The sequence below is a fragment of the Arvicanthis niloticus genome, chromosome 6 (assembly GCF_011762505.2).
Source record: "Arvicanthis niloticus isolate mArvNil1 chromosome 6, mArvNil1.pat.X, whole genome shotgun sequence".
Taxonomy (NCBI): domain Eukaryota; kingdom Metazoa; phylum Chordata; class Mammalia; order Rodentia; family Muridae; genus Arvicanthis; species Arvicanthis niloticus.
Window position 1 is genome coordinate 44,821,647 of NC_047663.1, and position 21,995 is coordinate 44,843,641.

Here is a 21,995-nt window from a genome sequence, read left to right on the forward strand (position 1 = left end):
GGTCATAAACCAGCTACAGTAGCACATTCCTATAATCCCAGCCCTTGGAAGGCTGAGTGAGTGAGGCAGGAGGATTGTGAGTTCAAGGCTCAGAATGAACAACAGAGCTAGGTGGGGGAGGGGAAAGCCTGACACACACTCACCCTCATGTGAAACAGCACGGCACAGACCTCTTCTCTAACCGGAGAGGCTCTGCCCTGGAGCAAGGCCTTAACTGAAGGGCTCTAGGAAGGGGCTTTTGACCTCATGCTTGTGAAATTAAAAGTTTAATATTATCTTTAAATAAAATCATAAGACTGCCAAGGAGAAACCTTGGCAGTTTTAAAACTTGATTACATAGGTATCCCAATATAGACTACTTTCCTTGGCGGGGGGCTCTTCTCCATCTTTAGAAACAATAAATTCCACGATTATTTCTCTAATAGTACAAACAGACTGTACAGGAAGATTTACTGTCTACAGTTGTGAGTTACACCCAAGCCGTCATGGGGGCAGTGCTGCTGCTTGGTTAAGATACTGAAGCATGACTCTGCCACAGTCATGGCATTCTTTGTACGCTAAGACAGTTCAACCCTTAGACTTTTTGTGTATATATAAATAATCAGTTTACAGTTTCCATTGTGGAGCCTATTAACTAGTGTGTGCTGCATTTTTTTTTTTTTTTGTAACCTTGCCATAACCCGTCTTGTCTTGTTTGCCTGTTTGCTTTGTTGCTTGTCTTGTTGTAAGCAGGATCTCATACAGCCTGTTCAAGGCAACGATGAACTCAGTATGTAGTTGAGACTGGCCTTGAACTCCTCATTCTTCAGTCTCCACTTCCCAAGTGCAAGAACTATGGGGATGTACCTCACCCCCCAACTAAGTGTGTGTGTGTGTGTGTGTGTGTGTGTGTGTGTGTGTTGGAGACTTTCTTAACCTTTGAATAGCCTAGGTAAAGTTACTTTCTGAATGGGCACTGTGTCACAGATGAATGGCCAGGGGCTTGTGACATGCCTTAGGGGAAGTACTCTCATGGTGTGGGGACAGCCAGATTTGATATCATTGTCTTCCTTCAACTGTCTGTCAGTCCATTCCCAACCTTTGCTCAGCGGCCCCACATACTCACTGATAACAGTTGTTGTTGAACTTGTTGTAACTAGCAAAAGCCAGGAGAACCCCAAAGCCCGGGCCAAGAGAGAAGAAGATCTGAGCTGCAGCATCTACCCACACCTGGAACACAGCAGGGGAGGGCACGGGGTGAGGATGGGACCTGGCTGCGGCCAGCACAGCAGCGGTGGCATTCAGTGGCTTCAAGATGCTGTCTTCTTCACGCTTTTTATTTCGGATATGAAGGATCATTACGCACTTGCACATTAAATCTGAGTCGACCCTAGTGTACTATTTGAAAGAGAAAAGTCAGACAAGTCTCTCATATCTCACCCCTGTCTCCAAGAGTTTCTGCCAGTTGGGTTTCAAGTAGAAGACAACTCCTCTCCAGGCTCCAGGAAGGGTGGCCCCCCTCACCAGCAGGACAGAAAGGACAATGTAAGGGAAGGTGGCTGTCACCCACACCACCTGGAATCAAGGAAAACAAATACCAGTTACTGCCATTCTGTCCCAGGGACAGCAAAGAAGGGAAGACAGGCGGTGGCACAGTGGCACAGTGGTGCAATATCTTTTACTACTGAAGACCTCTGAGGATGGAGGTCTACTTCTTGTCACTTTAGGAGGCAACATAGCCTGGTCCACAAGCCCGACATACTGGGTGTGACATACTACAATAATTCTGCCACTTGAGAAGCTGAGGCAGGAGGATTCCTATGAGTTCATGGCCAGCATGGGCAGCATAGGGAGTTGCTGTTCAATTAGCCAGTATAGAAAAGCTCTGGGTATGGCTCATAATTAATTTTCAGTAAATTATGGCTAATACTAGCAACTATGAGTATACCAGTAGGCTAAAAGAATTTTGAAAAAGATTAATATATATTAATTAAAGATTAATATCAACATATTATTAATATATATTGATTAAAGATTAATATCAATATATAATATAGTATATATTTATATAGTATATAAAATATATTAATATATGTGTATATATGTGTATACATATATTACATAACATGTAATATATAGAGAACATAATACATAATATTTAGAGAACATATAATATAGAGAGAACATAATATTATATAGAGAATTTGTATGTATGCATGCATATATGTGCAGAATGTGGAGACAGAAGTTGACATTGGCTATCTTCCTCAGTTGATCTCCACCTGACTTTCTGAGCTCTCCCTGATTTAGGCCGACAGGCCGGCAAGCCCAGGCATCCTCCTCTCTGCCTCCCACCCCCAGTGCCAGGGCAGCAGCCATACTCACGTTCTGCTGCACTCAGTCTTGACATGAGTAGTGGTGACCTACACCCAGTCTTTATGCTTTTGTGACAAGTACCTCACCTCTGAGCCACCTCTCCAGCCCCTCTACACTTTTAAATAGAATTAGACAGGGGCTGTACTGTACCTTCATTTACTTAGATTCACTTACACGAAAATGATATTGGTTAATTTCTAGAACCTTCTAACAGATGTGATGAAGAAAGTTATCTCAGCTGTATGAACGTGTTTGGTGTTAAGGGAAAATGATTTTTTTTTCTGCTCAGTTGCTGTCCAAGAGAATGGTCTTGAGTTTTGTGACACTGTGGGGCCCTGGGCAGTCCAGGACAAGCTGCAGAGTCCTCACCTTGCCAGATGTTTTGACTCCTTTCCAGATGCTAAAGTAGATGACGGTGAAGATGAGCATGATACACAGAGCCAGCTGCCAGCTGATGGTCCCCAGGTCCTGGAGGCCCTTAGACTGGTGGATCTGCAGGACATGGCGCCTGGAGTGACAAAGAGAAGGGCCTCTGAGAGAGTCACCTGAGCACAAGACTGGGATACCTCTAGAGGATAATGGACACCACCAGGAGGGGCTGGAATGGGCCCCGCTCATCCTGAAAGAACAAGGGGCACATTCACTGGCCGGCCCTCGGAGGAGCATCGGTCCAAAGCCAGACCTCTTGTCTCTCCTCTTCCACTGTCCATAGCGAGAACCTCTCGACCAATGTGATCAGCTTCAGTACATGTAAATCTTTGTGTAGGCAACGAGTCTTTTCTCACTCTAAATTAGCTCTGTGTTTGGTCCACAATTCCTATATTAAAAATACTACTGGGTTGGGGACATCACATACTAGAAGAACAATTGCCTAGCATGTGAGGACCCCAGATTGAATCCTTAACACCATAAGGAAAAAAAAAAAATCCCACATTCTTCAAGCATCTCCCGAAGGTCAGGTCCCACTTATAAAGCCAATACACCAAATCAGAAATAAGTTTTGAACAACTGAAGCAATCAGGTGTTTTGCTTCCATGGCAACTGGCTGGAGGAGGGGAAGCCACCAAGGAGGTTATTCCCTTTGATGCAGGGATGTTTTGACTCCCTTTGGGGAGTGAAGGTAGGGGCCAGTGTGGACATGATAGAGCAGTTTGGCTTGTCATGTGGGGGGTAGAGAGACAAAGAAAGGTCGGATTACGGAGCATTTGGGGTAGAGTTTCAACTCCAAATCCTCCAGGGAGTGAGGCCGCTGTCCTCGCACTCATGCTTGCTCCTTAATCCTTGACAGCTTCACCTCAGAAATCTGCCAGGAGGCAGGGGAGGGCTCATGACGTCCCACCTATCCCTGAAGGCCCATAAGCAGTAAACATTTGCTGGGATACGACACTTTGTTCAGCGGTGTAGCACTGGGGTGTTACCCATGATCCTGGAAGCCATCTTTAAATGCATGTGTCACCAAAAAGAATAACGGAAAACATGACACGGAAGGGCAGTTGGTCAGGAAGAGTAAGCGGGCAGCAGATGAGAGGCTATAACGATAGGGGGGACTCTAAGCAGAAAACACGATCTCTATCAGTGAACACGTTATTATGGAGCCTGGTTATATAACTCATGTATGCTACTGAAACACTTTAAAAAAAAAAAAAAAAAAACCTGCTAAAAGAGAGCTGAAGAGCTTTTGGCCCCTAAGATATCAACCCCCGGGGTGTGTGGCCCGTCCTTAACAAACCACCCCACTTCCTTCGCATGTACTTACAAGTAAAACTCCTCCGCAGGTGACGTGGAATGGAGTGTCCAGGTGATGTTGTCCTGGGCGAAGTAGTTGGTGCAGTTTCCAGTGTTCCAAGAGTTCTCGCAGCTGGTCCAGGGCAGCTGGTCCGTGAAGGAGGAGATGAGGTAGTAGAGCGCCCAGGCTATGATGGTGTTATAGTAGGAGGCGATATAAAAGGCAATGATGCAGATGGCATAGCCGATGCCTGGGCAGAGATGAGAAAGGCCAAGTTCACACCAGAAGGCTGCTCAGACCCATAAAGCCCAAGAAGTTAAAATCCCAGGTCCCAGGTCCCAGCCACTTATGGAAGTATCCTGTCCAGCACCTCCCTCCAACCCCCCAGTTACCTTTGAAAATCGGGCAGATCTTCCTCCATATAGAAATGCACCCATTTCGGTGGTACTGGCCCAGCGCAAGTTCCATGTAAAAGAGCGGGATCCCACCAAAGATGGCCATGATGGTGTAAGGGAGGAGGAAGGCCCCTGTGGCAGAAGGGAGACAGTTTTACCTCCTACCCGCATCTGTCCCCAGAATGGTCCATGGACGTGGAGCTCACAGTTGGTTGCCCTGGTCTCAGTGCTTTGCGAGAGAAGACAGTAGACAACAGTTCCATGGAACAACCACAAGTTGACCAATTGTCTGAGCTGGTTAGCAAGATCATTGAGATTCACCCGGGAAGGGTGTCCCTGTGAGGAAGTCTCAATTGGGTTGGCTTGTGAGAAACTGGGGAGCTCCACCCTGAATGTGGGCAGCACTACTTCATGGGTTGGGCCCTGGACTGAATGAAAAGGAGGCACTAAGCTAGGCCATCATGTGCACATGTGCGTGACTAGCGGCTTCAAGTTTTTGCCTTCTGGAACTTTCCAAAGTGATGGACTGAAACCTGGCACTGTGAGCCAAATAAACTCTTTCTCCTTAAGCTGTTTTTGTCTGGGTATTTCACTGAAGCAAAAAGAAACCAGACTAAGATACCGTCTTGAAGGCAAAGCAAAGCAAAGCAAAAGACAAACCAAGCATATGATACAGAAAAGAGGAGCCTGAGACAGTAACAGTAGCAGGCTGGGCTGAGAGTCAACAGACAGTCACACCCCACAGTCACTAGTTACCCCCAAAACTGACCTCCAGATTCAAGGGTCCACCCCAGGCCTCATGAAGATGTCCAGGTGTCTGAGGATGCTCACAGATGCAGTCACTGACCCGTGGAACAGGATCCCCCCTCATCAGTCTTACCTATGACTCCAGACTCTTGACCACTATATTTTTGACCTGCATGTCCGTAATTCCACTAGGCCAGAGTCGTTCCTCACAGGCCATTATTGTTTGAGAGTAAGGCTAAAGATGGCAGTTTTCCACAGAACAAGATTGCTCACCTGCAGCTTAAGTTTTAGCCCAAAGGGTGAGTCAGATATGATATCCCCCTGGTAACTTTCCTGCCTTTAAAATGTTTCATCCCTAAAAACCTGAGGCCAGTGTCGGTGTAATTAGTCACGTTGAGCAAATCTGGCTAGTAGTTGCCTCTCGAGCAGCTTGTCAGTATAAATATCCACTGATTTAATACCCATTTCTTCTTGCCCAGTATCCACACAGAGGGTTCATACCTACTCACCTGTCTCCCCTCATCTGCTACCTTCTCTCCCAGGCTCCCCAACTCACACATACAATCAACAAGGTAACTACTCTAATAAAGCCTTAGGGTTGCTAGGATGGACAAGACAAGGCATCTATAGTACAAGAGATGTAAACGTATCCCTGCACACTTTGGGGTTGGTAATAATGTTCCACTGAGCCTGGGCTCGGCTTTGATCTCCTCAAGTCTAATAACTTAAGACTTTGGACCCAGACTAGTGCCGATCTCTGACCTCATATAGGTTCAAAGGCCTAGCAGGGTCTGGAGCCTTAGAGCCACCTCCCAATATTTCCTCCCACAGGCCTGACAACTCCAGACTCTTCTGCCAGCAAGAGGGAAAAACTTAGTCACATGTGGCAAGCATTCTCTTGCTCCGGACTTACAAACAGAAGCTTGAATACACACAGCAACAAGGAAAGCCCTTCAACAAAGGAAGCAAGAACAATGCTAGTTAACCCAAGGGCTGGCATGGGAGAGCTCAGGTCCAGCTTTACAATCTTTACAACCTGAAACCCTCACACAGGCTACCTTAGGCTTTTTGTTGACTAGAGATTTGTCTAACATGAAAGCTCAGGTTTCCTACTTAGACTCATGTCAGTTACACAGGACAGTAAAGATATTACTTGTCTTGTAGCCTCCCACAAGGGTCTCCAGCCCACTCCTGGGTCCCAGGCTCTGCCAGTGGCCAGTGGCACTAACCTCCGCCATTCTGGTAGCATATGTAGGGAAAACGCCAGATGTTGCCCAGATCCACGGCATAACCAATGACAGACAGGAGGAAATCCATCTTCTTGCCCCAGGTCTCCCGTTCCCCTTGGCGAATCTCAGCTACCAGGGTGGTGGTGGCAGCTGGCATAGAGTGTGGAGCTTCGTCCCCAGCACTTGTGCTGGGAACTGCAGAGTACCCATTGGATATTTGGCCAGGCTCTGCCCTGTCTGCTGGCATAGGGACACCCTTCTGAAGAACGCCATTTTCTTGACAGTCCTCTCTGTCCTTGCACTCTGACAGCACTTTCTGAGAATTCAAGGGTGTGGTCTCCATGCTGGTGGTCAGTAAATGATCCAGATGCCCATCTGCCAAGCACCCAGGCTAGCGCTTAGTTCTTGGTTTTGAATCTCCACTCAGTGTTATGGGGACAAGATTGAGAGCTCTGTTGAAAAAGCATACAGAGAAAAGAGAAAGGGGGAGAGAGAGAGACAGAGAGATGAGAAATTTGTGTGTTTGTGGCATTAATCGTTCATGGTTTGTTTGTTTGTTTGTTTGTTTTAAGACAAGGTCTCGATCTGTAGCCCAGGTTGGCCTTGAACTTTCAGCAGGCCTCCTATCTCAGCTTCCTGGGTGCTGGGATTACAAGCATAAAACCATCCCAACAGCTCTACCAGATAGCTTCAGGATTACGAATGATCTAATCTATAAGCTAGCCCATTTGCTCAGAGTCAATAAAATCAACTAAGCCTTTCAACCAATGGAGGGGGTCAAATCACCACCAAGTAATCTGAAAAGGAAAGGAAACAAAAATAGCAAATCACCAAGACTGCGCACGGGCTTTGCTCAAGGACCAGCACTTGCGTCATTTAGAAGGACGCAAATGCCCCCCTGTAGTTTATCAGTAACCCAGAGGAATGTCAGGAGAGCTTCCCTGCAGAGCCTGAGAGTCCTAGATACCATGCCTGCAAACAGCAACACAGCCATGCCTTCTGCCTGCCAGATGGAAGAGACAGTCCCTTCCGTCACTTAAAGGGAGCACCGAGGTAGTCTAAAGAGGAAGAAAGAGGCAAACACCACCTTTGGGAGGCGCCTGAGGCCCTATATCTGGGCCCTTTCTCACCCTTCCAGGCTGTCTCCAGAAAGATTCCAGCTGCCTGCAGCTGTGTCCAGTACCCGCCCCCACCCCCATCCCTGGGATCCACCTGTCAGCCTTCCCATGGAGCCTCTGCAGGTCCCAGGTCTGTCACGGCTCCTCACCATTCATACTTCTGGGGCTCAGCCACTTATCACTGCAGCCGTGAGCACATCCGTGTATGAGCACACCGTGCACTCATCCAGGGGGTCAGGGTGAAGACTGTGCAGGCCGCTGACCGCAGGCATGCCTGGTGGCCCTGTTCTCATATGCCCCTGTGGAAGATTGTACCTTCATTTCACTGCCATGATGGGGTACAGGGAAGGAGCTGGGCTCTCTTCTGGACAGAGGATGAGATTTCTACACGTGGAGTAGAAATCTGAGCCCTTTTGGACTTTAAACCTCCTGCCTGCTATAAACTTAGAAGCAGCCAAGACCTTCCAGGTCTCGTTCTTTCAAGCTCTTGACAGTTTAGGAACTACACTACGCCTCTGCTTTAAGATGCCATGCCTTTCTAGAAATGGACTCTCAGCACTGCTCACGATGGCAGGGATCCCAAGCCAACCTCAGAGGCCGTCCCCCTGACGCACAAGAGTCAATGCTCAGCTCTTACCTGCTAGGGTTTTCAGAATTTTACTTTTCCTTTTCTTCTTTGACAGGGATCAAAAAGCTCAGGCTGGCCTTGAACTTACCATGAAGGTTCGGACGACCCTGAACTTGTCTGACCTTTCTGCTTCTGCGTCTGATTGCTAGAATCACATGCAAGCACCACCAGGCCTGTTTTATGACACACTGGGGACTGAACACAGGATTGAACACAGGACTCTGTGCACACTGGGCAAGTACTTGACCAACTGAGCTACATCAGAACTTTCTGTACAGCCCATAACTCACGATACAGACAGATGTGAAGACAAAAATATTGTGGTGGGCTAGGTATGTATCTAAGTAATAGAGCATTTTGCTTAGCACATACGGAGTCTTGCACACATAAACACACACTGAAAACACCGGAACATACCGTGGATATAAATATTGTCAAAGATTAGATACAAACACCAGGAGGTGAGAGTGACTAGAGTTTTGTGCTCAGTGGTGGTTTTTTGTTTGTTTGTTTGTTTGGTTTGTTTTTCTTTTTCTCTTTTTTAACAGCAAAGTAGAAAAATCTAGGGTTTGTTTTATTTTGTTTCTTTTCTTTTTTTTTTTTTTTTTTTTGAGGCAGGGTTTCTCTGTGTAGCCCTGACTATCCTAGAATTCACTCTATAGTCCAGGTTGTCCTTGAACTCAAAAGGCATGCACCACCACTACCCGTCTAAAAATTTAGGTTTAGAACCTCACCGGGCAGTGGTGGCACATGCCTTTAATCCCAGCACTTGGGAGGCAGAGGCAGGCAGATTTCTGAGTTCGAGGCCAGCCTGGTCTCGAAAAAACAAAAAACAAAAAAACAAAAAAAACAAAAAAAACAAACCTCATCCAGTGTCCACCTCCTCAGCTAGACTCAGTAAAGACCTTTTTCTTTGTGGTGCTAGAGATCAAACCATGACTTTCCACATGCTACATACATGTTTACCACTGTGCTAAAGCCTCAGCCCTGGCAAACTTCAAACATAACCACATATCTCCTCCTTTGTCATAAGTATCTACTCATCAGTCTTTAATGCATGGGGGGGAGGGGGGAGAGAATGCTGAGATATCAATAAAGTTACAGACAAAACTATGCTGAACTTAAACTTGGTTTTCCACAGAAAAACTTTGAAGATCAAACAGTGGATGTAGGAATCGTCCCAAGGCTCCGAGCTGACAGCACCTGCTCATGCTTGGCCCCTTACTCCCTTGCCTTGCCTGGAGCAAGTACTCTGGATCACCAACACCAGGACTCATATTTAAATCTGAGGATGGAGGGCAGACAAGGTCCAGGACAGACCCTGGGAAATGTCGGAGGCAGCCGTAGCTTCAAGAGCCAAACAGTGTGTTCTAGGTTCCCTTTGTGGTTTTTCCCTTGGACATCTTGAAGCAAGGATGGAAACGTGTGGGTCTGTGCTCTCAGGGGCAGTGTGCGTATTTCCCAGGATGCCATGGACTTAGCCCCTAAGACATGGTCTTTATCTCTTGGCAGCTATGATGAGCAGCTCCTGGAAGGACAATATCCTACTCTCTATTTTTATCTCAGCCATCAGAAAGCTCCAGTTTCCTGAAATATCTGCCCAGTGCTTTCTAACTTGATAAAAATAAAATAAAATAAAATAAAATAAAATAAAATAAACCTGTTCTGAGCATCCCTCAGGCAATAGGAGCCGGGCAGGTGGCTTCTCCCCAGGGGTCCGTCTCTCTCTATCAGCTTTACCTTCTAGAGTTCTATTACACCCCCACTTTTGATCACAGCACCTGGGATACAAAGTTACAACCCCCTGAAGCCACAGAACAAGCTCCCTTCAATTCCCTCCCCTGTCTTTCCCAGCTAGAGGAAAACCCCTGGTTACCAGCCTGGGTCCAGATGGTACCCTGCCCGGGCTCCTTCCTGGCTCGGGCTCATGCTTCTGCTGGTGGCACCCTGATTCTCTTCCTGCCTTAGTGATTGTCCAGAGCCCTGCTGGTTTTCCCAACACCTACCTCCCATTACAATGGTTGAGAGCAAGCTGGTTCAGTCATTAAGAAGGTTGGTTTCTAAGAATTCTCTCCTGAAAGCTTTTCTAAAAGGTATTTTTATCCTGCGGGGTGGGAAAAGTAAAGGAGGGCAGTGTTACAGGGCAGACCTCCTCCTGGCAGGCTTTGAATTCATCCATGGACAGAAAATGCCCCAGAAGCTGCTCTCAGAACGTAAGTACTGTTATCCCAGGCTGAGCAGCTAGCAGGTTGTGTGTGGTACCCTAGCACCCAACTGTGCTATGAGGCTATAGTCTGCCCCCACCCAACACTCTCCCCACACCTCCCACTTCCACCCCAGGGGCAGCTGACTGACTAGCTGATGGTTCACTTTCTGCCCAAACTCTCCTTTCCAGCTAATTCAATGTTTCACTAGTTAGTTAAAAAGTATTTCTGGGCTGAGGTGATGCTCAGAGCCTTGAGGCTCTGGTTCTCTCCCCAGAACTAAAAGAAGCTGGAGGGGGAGAGGGCAGGAGGGAGAGAGAAAACCTGTTTCTATTTAAACTTCTGGTCAAATCTCCGTTATTCCTCTTCACAAACTGTCTCTGTAGCCAGGGGAACCAGTGTTAGAACAAGCAAGTAATTATAACATTAGTCATAAAACACCCAACCCTCTGGAAATGGCCGTGGCTCTTACGTTTTACCAGCCATCAGCACATTCTAAGCAAAAAAAAAAAAAAATATTCTGGGAGTTTTGCACTTTGACTTTACCTGTCAAGATCAAAGTGAATTCATTTCTCAGGATGTTCCATTTCCAGTTTCAAAACCAAAACAAACCTCCAGCATGAATTATGGGCGGAACACAGAGATAACATTAATTACAGCTCATCAAGCCAAGTGGCAATTTGCTCTCTTCGTGCAGGAGGAGGGAGTTTCCAAGGCACCTATCAGGGCTGGCAGAACTGTGTGGCTCTGGTGGCAATAAACATGGGACCTACTCCAGAGAGGCATGAACTCTGCCCATCCTTTTACATGGCCAAATGTAGGACCATGCTGGGAAGCTGGCACTTCTGAGAGAAGCCAAGTGGCATGGGCTTCCTGCCCACTAGCCACACAGGACAAGCAGATATCCCTCAGCCTAACTCCAAAGTCACACAGGAGTTTGGCGCTTCCTTGATTCCTCCTCTTCTTCACGATGTAAAGTGCTGGCTTGCGTTTGTGTCCATTGAGGAGCTGTGGAATGTGCTAAGGTGGGTAGCATCATAGGTAGAGGCCATGAAGACCCCAGCTTCCCCCACAAGTAAAATAGAGAGATGTTCAGTATAAGCAGACTCTAGTTTAGATGTGGTCTCAATGGCCACAGCTGTCCCCTTATGCAAAGGAGTGCTGGTCTGAGACGTAGGCTTGTTTTATGAAATGGAATGAATAGGCAACACTGCTCAGGGTGGCTTGGGACAGTTGTGCACAGGGAAAAGTCTCTGTCCTGGCAACAGAAAAGGGGCATTCCAACTTCTCCACACAGTGTATATTCTAGATGATGAGACATCAGGACCGATCCAGACGTGCCCAAGGACAGCCGGAAATATAATGGGTTTATTATTTTTATATATAAAAAGGGAGATGGGTTTGGCACAAAGAGGCGAGAATAGTTTCCTTCAATGGACAGAAGCAGCCACACCCAGACAGACTCCATCTCTGGTCACTCAACAGTTCTGTGACCCAAGGTGTTCTTTTATGTGTTACAGCTACACGGACAACCCAGATCTATCACTTCCTGGCTGAGTGACCTTGACTGGGCCACTTAACATCTTATTTTCTCCAGTTTAGAAGCAGATTAAAATTACATGTGGGGATTACAGAATGGCCAATGCTGAACTTGGCACTAACAGCACCCCAACAACAGTGGATGACGGTAGACGTTTCTGAGCCTCCTCGAACACATGAGATACCCATTCTGTTTCCTATGTCACGTTCTAGTCAGGGAAACTAAGTCTACAGGACTTTCAACCTACCAGACTGGAGGCTTACAGCTGGAGCCTCACTGGCTTTGGACTTCTTAGTCAAGACACATGGTTATTTGGAAATGTGTAAACAGAGATCTGTGTTGGAAGGCACATTAACAAGCCCCCCATATTATTCCAGGATGAGTCTTGGAACATGCCTGTATATCTTCACACTATAACCTTGGAGTCGAGGCAAGAGACACTCTGCCTCCTTCATGAGGTTTCCTCTTTGCATCCTAGCCCAAGATAAGTCCTGAATAATCACTCACTTGTCACGCACATCCTTGATGATGCGTGCTTGCTTCAGGTCCCTCTGGAAGCAGGGGCTGAGGCCTAATGTCTCTGCTCCAGCCCTTGCTTACCGGATCGAGACTTATCCAGCTCTCCCCATGGAGGGCCTCAGGTTCCTGGGTATGACTGCAGCTCCTTGCTGTCCTGCAGCCCACTGGAGCCCCACGATAGGATAGATAGCTCCACTGTGCATCCCTAGGTAGAGGAAGGGGCATCACAGGGACAGTTCCAAGTTTGTAACAGATCAGGGCTGAAAATCGAGAACTGAAGTTGAGCCTGGAGGCTGACTTTGAGACAAGCACAGGCAGGTGTGTCCTCTGCTGCTAGAATGTTCACTTGCCGGTTGTGTTCGCTTGCCAATTGGCTGTTTGAAACTGGGAGTGTATTTCCTACATGCAGAAGTAATTGTTCTTGAAACAACCCTGTAAAACATGGCAGGCAGCTGCTAGAAACCACCAGAAATCATCTGCTTACTCAATCCTCTTTCTGGTTCTCAAAGGAAACTAAAGCAAACCAGTCAAGGCAGCTGACTCCGGCCCCCCCCCCCCCCCCGCCTCCACCCCCCAGCCTGGGGAGGTATCTTCTAGAGCCCCCCTCCCCCCCCAGGCCCTTGAAGGGCTTTTTCAAGTTCCCACTTGGAATTCCTTATTTCATTTAAACTTAAATTCAAACCAGCCCTGGTGGCTCACACCTGTAATCCCAACACATCAGGGCTAGCCTGGACTAGGGTGAGACTTAGCTTAAAAGAACAAGAGGGCGAAAGGATTCACTCCAGGACAGAAAATGTTTAGCAGAAGACAAAATTATCTTACTTTGTTGCTGCCGCCTATTTAAATGTGGACAAGGACAGAGAAAGGCAAATGAGGGACAGGAACCAAGTTTGTCTCACAGCGTCAGGGATGGACCGAGGCCTTGCACGTGCCAGCCAACTGCTCTATCATGAAGCTGCACCCTGCCCAGAAATCAAGATAAGACAGGGAAGTCCTCTCTGCAGCTTTTCCTCCCTTCGAGCATATTAAAAACACTGTCGTGTGACACAGATGTGATTAAATGCATGACAAGCAAGGGGAGGGAGACAGGAGAAATGCGCTGTGGGTGACATGCTTGCTGCACAAGCCTGGGGTTCCCCCCATATACATAAAAGTGGGGCGAGGCAGCAGGAGGAGTCTGAAACTCCAGCACTGAATTAGTGGTAGGTTTTGGGCAGGGTGGGGGGAGTAGGAGAATAGTGGATACAGGAAAATCTCAGTGACACCCCTGGCCGGTCAATCTGAGAGTTTCAGTGAGAGGCTATCTGAAAACGTAAAGTGATGGTGGAACCAGCAACCAACCTCTGGCCACATGTGCCCACACAAGCAAGTGAACCCCCACACTCATGCATACATACTCATGCACAGGGCAGAAAAAGAGGAAAGAGAGACAAGACAAGACAAAACAGCCCTCCCCCCCAAGTAGTTTATAAACCAAAAGCTAACCCCACCCACTAAAGAAGGAATCACTGAGACAGACAAGTCAATACCAGCCAGATGCTGGATTATGGACTTTGTGCAGAGACTCCGCCCACTGCAGGAAAATGTGCTCATGGAGATTATCTTCATTCTTTGGGAAAGTACCCTGAAATATTTAGGGGTGAGACATTTGGGTGAGAGTCTAGAGACTCTCAAAGATTCAGCCAAAAGTATTATATTCTATTATATAACTTGTACTTTATTGTGATTTATTATAATTTATTATGTATTTACTATAATTATTGTATTATCATTTTATTATAACGAACATTCTATCTGTTATATGTGTGATTAAATCAAGCAAACCCTTCACCAGGTGAGGAAGGCACATACTTGGCAAAAGTGAATGATTTTTGACCTTTTTGGTTTTGGTTTTAGTTCTGAAAGATAGGGTCTTATTATGGAACCCAGGCTAGCCTTAAACTCCCAATCCTCCTGCCTCTGCTTCCCTAGTCCTGGTATTGCAGATGTGAGTCACCAAACACTATCTCATTCGAAATCTGGGAGAGGAAAAGTTAATTCCAGCCCCTCACCCAGGGTTGGGGACAGGGACTGCTCAGCACAGCTCACCCCACCTCAGATCTTCCCTCTTCCTCCTCCTCCTCCTCCTCCTCCTCCTCCTCCTCCTCCTCCTCCTCCTCCTCCTCCTCCTCCTCCTCCTCCTCTTCCACCACTTCCTCCTTCTCTTCCTCCTCCTCCTCTTCCTCCTCTTTCTCCTTCTCTTCAGTACAGCTCTACCCCTCCGAAACAAGGCAACAAGAAATATAATCAGTGAGACATTAAGCTAGGGGACAAGTTCTAGGCCTGGCTGGGTCCTGAGAGCCATGGCACAGGTGACTTTTCCTCTGTGATCATTCTGGCCCCTCCTCTCCCTCATTTTAGGCCCCCTCCTTATGGGGGTAGGGATGGGGGTGGGGTGGGATGCACTCAGTGAATAACTCAGTTTACTCCTATTATTCCACAAGTCAGAAACAAGGGAGACAAACTGTTTTGGCTTTCCCCCCTTGAACCTGTCCCAGAAGGCCACATGAAATTATGAGACTCCATTCTCCTAGCGACTGGCCTGGGCTCCAGAGTCTCTCAGAGCACCCAGCTATTCCTGAACTAGCCCCAAAGCACCTTCAGGCTATCCCCTGACTTATGCAGCCCCTTCTCACCTCTGTCCTCAGTACTGTAAATGCTGTCATGAAAAACCAGGCCTTGGAACCCCAGAACACCTTCCTCAGTGCCTGGGAAACTGAGATATATCCTCCACAAATCATGTGCCTGGGTGCTTCTCTGGCTTTGCAGAGTCACAGAATCTGTCCAGTTGTGGAGTTTAGCAACGTGTGACCTCGTACCTAGTATGTCCCTTAAGTCCAGCAGGGTTGGGTGGGAGCTTGGGAGCTGCTGCCAGATTCTATGGGAAGCCAAGCAAAAAGGGTGATGAGCACGAGGCGTTCAGTTACCGCCCAGCTGCCTCCTCTCTACTGACTTTGTCTCCCTGTTAGACTGGGAAAAATCACTTGCTAGTTTGTGTTGTTAATGTTATATAGATGAGCATCTAAATTTCCAACTAGAAGAGGAAAACACTCACTCACTCACACACATACACCACACACACACACACATACACACACACACACACACCACATACACCAGGCTTGAAGAGCCATCCAGGCAGAGCTGTTGCTCACAGATTGGCACTTTCTGAATGTAGACCAAAGTCATTGTCAAGAGGTCAGCTGGCCCACAGTGAGTCTCATGCCCACCCCAGCAATATGCTGCCCCTCTGTGCTCTGGGACCATCAATGATGCCAGGCTTCTTTTTAAAAATTAATTTGAATCTATTTTCTACCTGGGTTTCTCTTAGGAAGATTTTTTTTTTTTTTTTAAAGAATGCTGTTTTGTCTAAGGAAGCATGTTTCCTTGGAACTGACTCCTAGAATACAAGCTTCAACTGTACTCAGGTAGGAATAAACAGGGTTTTGTCAAGTGTGGGTTTCCTACCAGTGTCTACTTGGCCAGACACAAAAACCCTCAGAAGGAATACCTGTATTCCTGTGTATACCTAGAGTTCAGCTAGCAGTGATCACTCGGGAAGTCCAGAGCTCCACCCACTAGCTAGGCGTGTTAGGCACAGAACTTATAGGAGTCTGAGTGTGCAGAGCCTCTGCCCTTGGCTGAAACACAAGGAGATCCAGGAGGACTCCAGCTCACAGCAGGTCCCTGCCTATATAGTGCTTTGCATACAGTTTGTGTTTTGTTTTGTTTTCAAAGAGGGCAGTTAGGACTCCAGCCACAAGAGTTTGAACATTGTGTTTCCCTGGTTCTTCTATTTCCTCTACTCAAAGCCTTGGTTCATGAGCCCCCAAAGGACCTCCAGTGTTACTGAAAACAGCTAAAGCCCTCTTTGCCTTCCCAACATGAAATGACCACACAATGTTCCATCTGGCCACTGGTATTTTAAGAGTTAAGTCATAACCATATCCTGTTAAAGCAGTACTCCAAAGTAAAACTCAGCTTCTTCAGCCTGCCCTGTGTGTCCAAATGATACCACTCAACGAGTACAGCCAAGAAATGCCTACGAATTGGCTTCATTTCCAGAATTACCTGTGTTTTTCTTGGGTGTGGGCACCCAGGGTGTTTTGTAAGCCTGCCACAGAGCCCAACCCATGTCCCTAACCCCTGCTGCTCACTCAGCACCCTCTCCACAGTCACCACCTATGGGGAAATTCTTCCACATGCACCCCCACTGCCCCCGCCCCAGTTTCATCAAAATGCTCATAGGATTCTAAAATTCCCCAAAGAGGAATTTCTGAGATCTTTGAGTCCATTAAGGTGTTAACATAGTCTGTCTTCTCTTCTTCACCCTGGGGGCATATATATGTGTGTGTGTGTGTGTGTGTGTGTGTGTGTGTGTGTGTGTACTTTTTTTTTCTTTAACTGGAAACTGAACCAGGCTTGAGTGCCCAGCTGGGAATTCCCGCTCTGAAATGTGGCCAACGGAATGTCATGGATCCCAGGTTTATTGGGGGAGGAGTTTCAATTTGCTCTTGTCCAGGCTTAGGAAGAAAAACTCCATACCCAACTGAACAAGCTGCTTGGGGTGGACGCTTTTGTTTTGCTTTGGAAGCAGAGTTTGTGTAAGCAAAGCTAGCCTTGAATTAGCCAAGAAGCTGAAGATGACCTTGAACTCCTGAATGCCACAAATATGCCTCATCACACCCGGCAGAGTCAGCCTTTCTTTCTTTTTACCATGCAAAGTCCTTACAATGCTCTAACCTAGGACATGTCAGAGATGAACAGCCAGGCTATCATGCAAACCCCCTTCTTTTCATGTAGCTTAGTGGTAGGATGCCTGCTCAGGGTGCAAAAGACCCTGGGTTCAAGCCTCACAGCTGCCCGAAATAAACAAGATTGCCTGCACGGCAGAAGAACCTACCCATCAGCCTTTTCTGGAGCAGTCGCTCTCGCTGGGGATGTCCGAAGCTCCGCACAAAAGTGAAGGGCCAGAGTCAGAGCCTGCTTCTCCCTCCACAACCACCCAGCAGCCTCTAATGCTGTCCCAGCTCTGTTACTTTTAAACAAACCCCAGTGTTGCTTTCTTAGACATGTTTCCCATGTAACTGAAAACACATTAAATATTTGATCTCTCCCCTTACTACGACGAGCACTAGCAGGTCCATAAATAATCCATTGACCTGGTTCATTTTTTTCTGGACAAAAAAATTGATCACAAAAATACATCATACACCCAGGCATTTGTGTTGTCTGTCCCTTAGAAATTTTACTCTTTAAATTCTTGAGCACTCTCAACTGAAAAGAAGAATAATTCAATATGCAACACACACACACACACACACACACACACACGCAAAAAGGAAATCTTCGCATCAACCAGCCTTTTAGAAACAATTTGAATGTACACCCCTACCCCCGCCTCCAGGAACTGTTGGTTACACACTTCAGTAGTGTAGCACAGCCCACTGGCACTTCCATAAATTCTGAATGGCGTGTGAGCTGTCTAAGTCGGCACGCGCTCCCCAGCGAGACCATTCGAGCGCACACAGAGAGGCTTGACCCTCTTAAGTGTCTCTCAAAAGGTTTCTCTGGTTATGTGGGCATTCGTGTCTGCCAGCATCTTTGCATAAAGCCACCAAGCAGCCCTTGTCCCAAAAGTAAAGCCCAAGCACGAACCACCGCTGGAAACTACAATAACTTTTGCCAACCGAGGCTGCGCTAGGCCAGCGCTGGGTCTCTAGGGTTTCCATCGGGTTCCTCGAAAGGACCCTGCGCGGTGCAGACAAAGGCACCCTAAATCCAGGCAGCCAAGCGCGGGGACCGAGGACTCCTAAAAAGAAGCGTGGGTTAGAGACAAAAGAGAAAAGAAAAAGAGAATAAGAAGGAAGGGAAAGCGACCCACCTGCGGGCGGCGCGGCGGCGGGTCCGGGGCTGCGGAGGCGGCGCGACCCTCGCGCCCTCGAGGCACCGGCGCGGCCGCTGGAGTGGCGCCGCCCGCCGCGCTATTTGTACTCGCGGCCCCTCACATGGTCTGATCTCTAGATAGCCGCCGCCAAAGAGCTCCGCAAGAATTTTTTGCGTCACTTTGAGACCGAAGAACTTTATTTCTCCGCTGCCGCAGCTCAGCTCTAGCTGGAGGGGGGAGGGGCGGGGTCTACGCTCCCTGACCGATGGGAGGGGGACAGAGCCCCCCACTCATTTACTCATACACACACACATTCCTGCACACATACCAGCCAGGGCAGGGCTAGGGAGGGTGAAGGAGCTGACTCTTATGCTTTTGGACTTGTGTGGCTAGAGGATGCTGCACAAAACGAGGTTCACTTCTTCCCTTTCCAAGTCTGCCCCAAATTATGTTACGGTCCTACTCCGTGTCACTTCCTAAAAGCACTCTTGACCGCAGCCACACCACCCGATGGCGGTTTCAGATCATCTTTCCAAGGATCCCTGACATTGCTCTGGGTTCTCTAGGTGGGATGTGAGCTCAGCCCGGGAACCTACCCATCCCAGGAGCTGCCGGCAGCTGCCTACAATAAAAGTACCCCCGGGAGGATCGAGAGTGCTGCGGCTTTGCTACCTAGGCACAGATGGAAACATTTAGCAGAGAACACCGGTGTTGGTTCGCGGACCCGCCTGTGCCTGTGGGGTTGGGCACTGGACAAACTAACAGCCTTTGAAGCCGCTCAGTATTTCAACCGGAGCATACTATTTTCAAGTCTGTATAGATTGTTTTGTTTACACACACGCGCGCGCGAGCGAGCGCGGCTTAAAAATGAATTTAATGTTATCACATTCTTTTTTTCACCAAAATTACAGGATTTTTTTTTTTTTTTTTTTTTTTTTTTTTTTTAAGAGCAGATGTGTTACTTATTTTGAGGCAGAGAAGTCAGGACCTGGGCTGGCCAGCCTGTCTCTTCTCATCCGGCAAAGGGAATGAGGGAAAGCTAGGAAAGAGATAGTAATGGCGAAGTCTGTGGCTGCGAGAAAGCCCTGGGCCTTTTGTTACAGAGGGGCTTAAGCCTAGACATCAGAAGCCGCAGCTGGGCTGAGCTGGCACCAGGAAGGGCTGGATGGTACACTGTCCGCAGGTGTGGGCGGCTCCCGGCCGCAGGATCACCAGTACGAGGCTTTGGTGCCACCTAGGCACCAGGGCCGGGGACTACAAGCAGAGGCCCTAGTGCTATAGGGGAGCGGACTGGTTGGGGGAGCAGACCTTAGGCAGGCATGGCCATTTCATTACCTGGACAACCCCAGGGTCCCAGGGCCCTCACGGGGCTCCTCTCTTTCAATGAACACAAGTGTCTGTCTGCTGTCTCCCTTCAATGCCTGTAACTCCTGTGAAGGCTGCCCAAGAACAAGGTGGTTCTGAGGAGGGGTCCAGGCAGACAGAGGATCAGGGGCGACTTGAGCATCAGCTAAGACTCCTGTCTCCACTCTTCCCCACGTGGATTCAGTCTTAGCAGCTCACTGCTGACCTTCCTAGGCCTTGCTCCTCCTGCCCGGCTGCCTCCCCTTTCTTAGTACTGCCACATTGTGAGCCATGGGTGTTGGTGACATTCCTCTGAACAGGATGAGATAGATACAGGCTGAAACCCTCTGTGGGTTGGATGAGACTCTTAACCACAGAGTCCTAGGCCTTGTCTTGGAGAATGATAGCAATGGTCCAGTCAGGCTGTGGGGGGATGGAGAGGCGCTCAGCAGATGTTTCACTTCAGCTGGGACTAACCCCAGGTGGTCTCAACTCTAACCCCAGCTGTGGGCCTTAAAAAGGTAACAGCTGCCCAGACCATTCCCACACCTCATTCCCCACAGCCCCCTGGCCAGAGTGCACACTCCCCTCTCCAAGGGTTTTCTTTCCTCTTGCCCTGGAGGAAACTCTGCAGGAGCAAATTAGAGCGGGCCTGGTCTCTCTGCCTACAGAGCTGTTTGGCTATGTCACCTTGCCTTCCCACACATCCAGCTTTCCTCCCCATTTCTGACACTTGGTAGGGACACAGGAGGGAAATGCAAGTCAGACACTCACAAAAGCGTTGCACTGGGCTAGGGAACACTACAGAAACACTACAGAAGGGCTGAGGAGACTTTGATGTAGTGGAGGAATGCCAGGTATTACTCTCTTTGCTCACTAGCTCCATCCCAGAGACATGGAAGCTCAGCTGCTACTGGTAGCCAGCCTCCACAGCAACAGACACACATTAAATGCACACGCACATGCCGCCACCACCAACACCAAGAAGACTTGCTGGATTCCCAAAACCCAATGACGGCCAGGACAAAGTCTTGTGAATGCCAGCCTCTCCCTCCGGAAGCTCTCAGTGCCATCTGTCTGTCTGCCTGTGTTCTGTTTACACAGTAACAGAAGAGGAAGCCTCCCTTCCTTGTGGTCTTCTTCTCAGGCCCAGGAAATGGCTATCACACCCTTCCCTCTCAGGAAATCTCTTTGTTTCTGAGGTCCTCCACCATAGGCCTGGGATCTCTACAGCAGCCACCTGAGGCTGACCTAGCTAATCAAGATGGAGCCAAAAGAAGAGATGCCAGGGAAGAGACTCAGTTAATGTTAGTGGGCTGACCATGTTAGAGAGAGATGGGGGAGGGCCAAGCACAGCTCTGGAAATAGCAGGAAACACGTAGGTGGACTTTGTCTTGGTCACTTTTTTCTTGGTTTCTTCTCAGCAATTCTTCATGAGCCCGAGGCCTTTGAGAGGCAGCCTCCTCCAAGTGCCACACCTCCCTGACAACCCCCTCTTGCTGGTGCCTCTTCCAGGCTGCCCTCTCTGGAGTGCCTTTAATTCCTCTCAGAGCTTCCTTATAGGAGTGGTCCTTCCCCTGCAGCCCATGAGGCTGCACCCCACCCTCACAGGAGCACTCACTCTTGGAGCCAACAGTGATAATGCTAGACCTCCACAGAGCATCTGAGCATCTGCCAGGCACCTGCACAATGTGCTCCTCCACCGGGCCTCATGAGCAACTTAGAAAGGATGAAATAAAATACTTGATGCCTTAGTGATGTGAGGGATACTTGCTGTTCATACTTAATGGCTACTTGGGCTTTTCTAAAAGGGGAAAGGTGGGAGCTGCTGATGTAGAAACTAGCACGGGCGTTTCTACACAAGGAGTCAGGGGGATGTGACTTTTGGGGTTTTCAAGGAACATCTCCCTGTGTAGTACAGGCTGATGTTGACTTTGAAAACTCACTGCCAGGCTGAGGCAGCCTCCCTAGTGCTGGGATTAGACATGCATCAGGTTTGAACCAGTTTTTTGCTTGTTTGTTTTTTAATGTGTGTTTGGGGTGGGGGTGTGAATTGGAGGCCAGAGGTTAATCTTGGTGTCTTTCTCAATTGCTCTACAGAGGTTTTTGAGACAGAATCTCTTGACTATTTGGCTAACTGGTACTCTGGGGAATCCTGTTTTCCTAGCACTGGAATTAGAAGCTTGTGTGTCTTCACGTGGCTCCTTTCCTTCCTTCCTTCCTTCCTTCCTTCCTTCCTTCCTTCCTTCCTTTGTTTAAATAGA

At 48.2% G+C, this 21,995-nt stretch overlaps 1 protein-coding gene across 4 annotated transcripts in view; it reads right to left on the reverse strand.

Annotated features, from left to right (window-relative positions):
* Slc6a4 (solute carrier family 6 member 4) overlaps positions 1-18,488 on the reverse strand; it is a 32,348-nt gene extending 13,860 nt beyond the window's left edge. Inside the window, exons 1-7 of one of the 4 annotated variants that reach the window (XM_034506097.2) lie at positions 18,385-18,488; positions 6,453-6,904; positions 4,474-4,608; positions 4,112-4,331; positions 2,725-2,863; positions 1,420-1,554; positions 1,106-1,209 (exon numbers count right to left, since the gene is read on the reverse strand). In XM_034506097.2, coding sequence (XP_034361988.1) covers positions 1,106-1,209; positions 1,420-1,554; positions 2,725-2,863; positions 4,112-4,331; positions 4,474-4,608; positions 6,453-6,795 — 1,076 coding nt within the window. In that variant the 5' untranslated portion in view covers positions 6,796-6,904; positions 18,385-18,488. Of the gene's footprint in view, positions 1-1,105; positions 1,210-1,419; positions 1,555-2,724; positions 2,864-4,111; positions 4,332-4,473; positions 4,609-6,452; positions 6,905-7,664; positions 7,687-7,719; positions 7,864-7,885; positions 7,958-18,384 lie in introns of those variants that run through there. The other 3 variants (XM_076936275.1, XM_076936276.1, XM_076936277.1) reach the window with 3 other exon arrangements.
* Between the last annotated feature and the right edge of the window lie 3,507 nt (positions 18,489-21,995).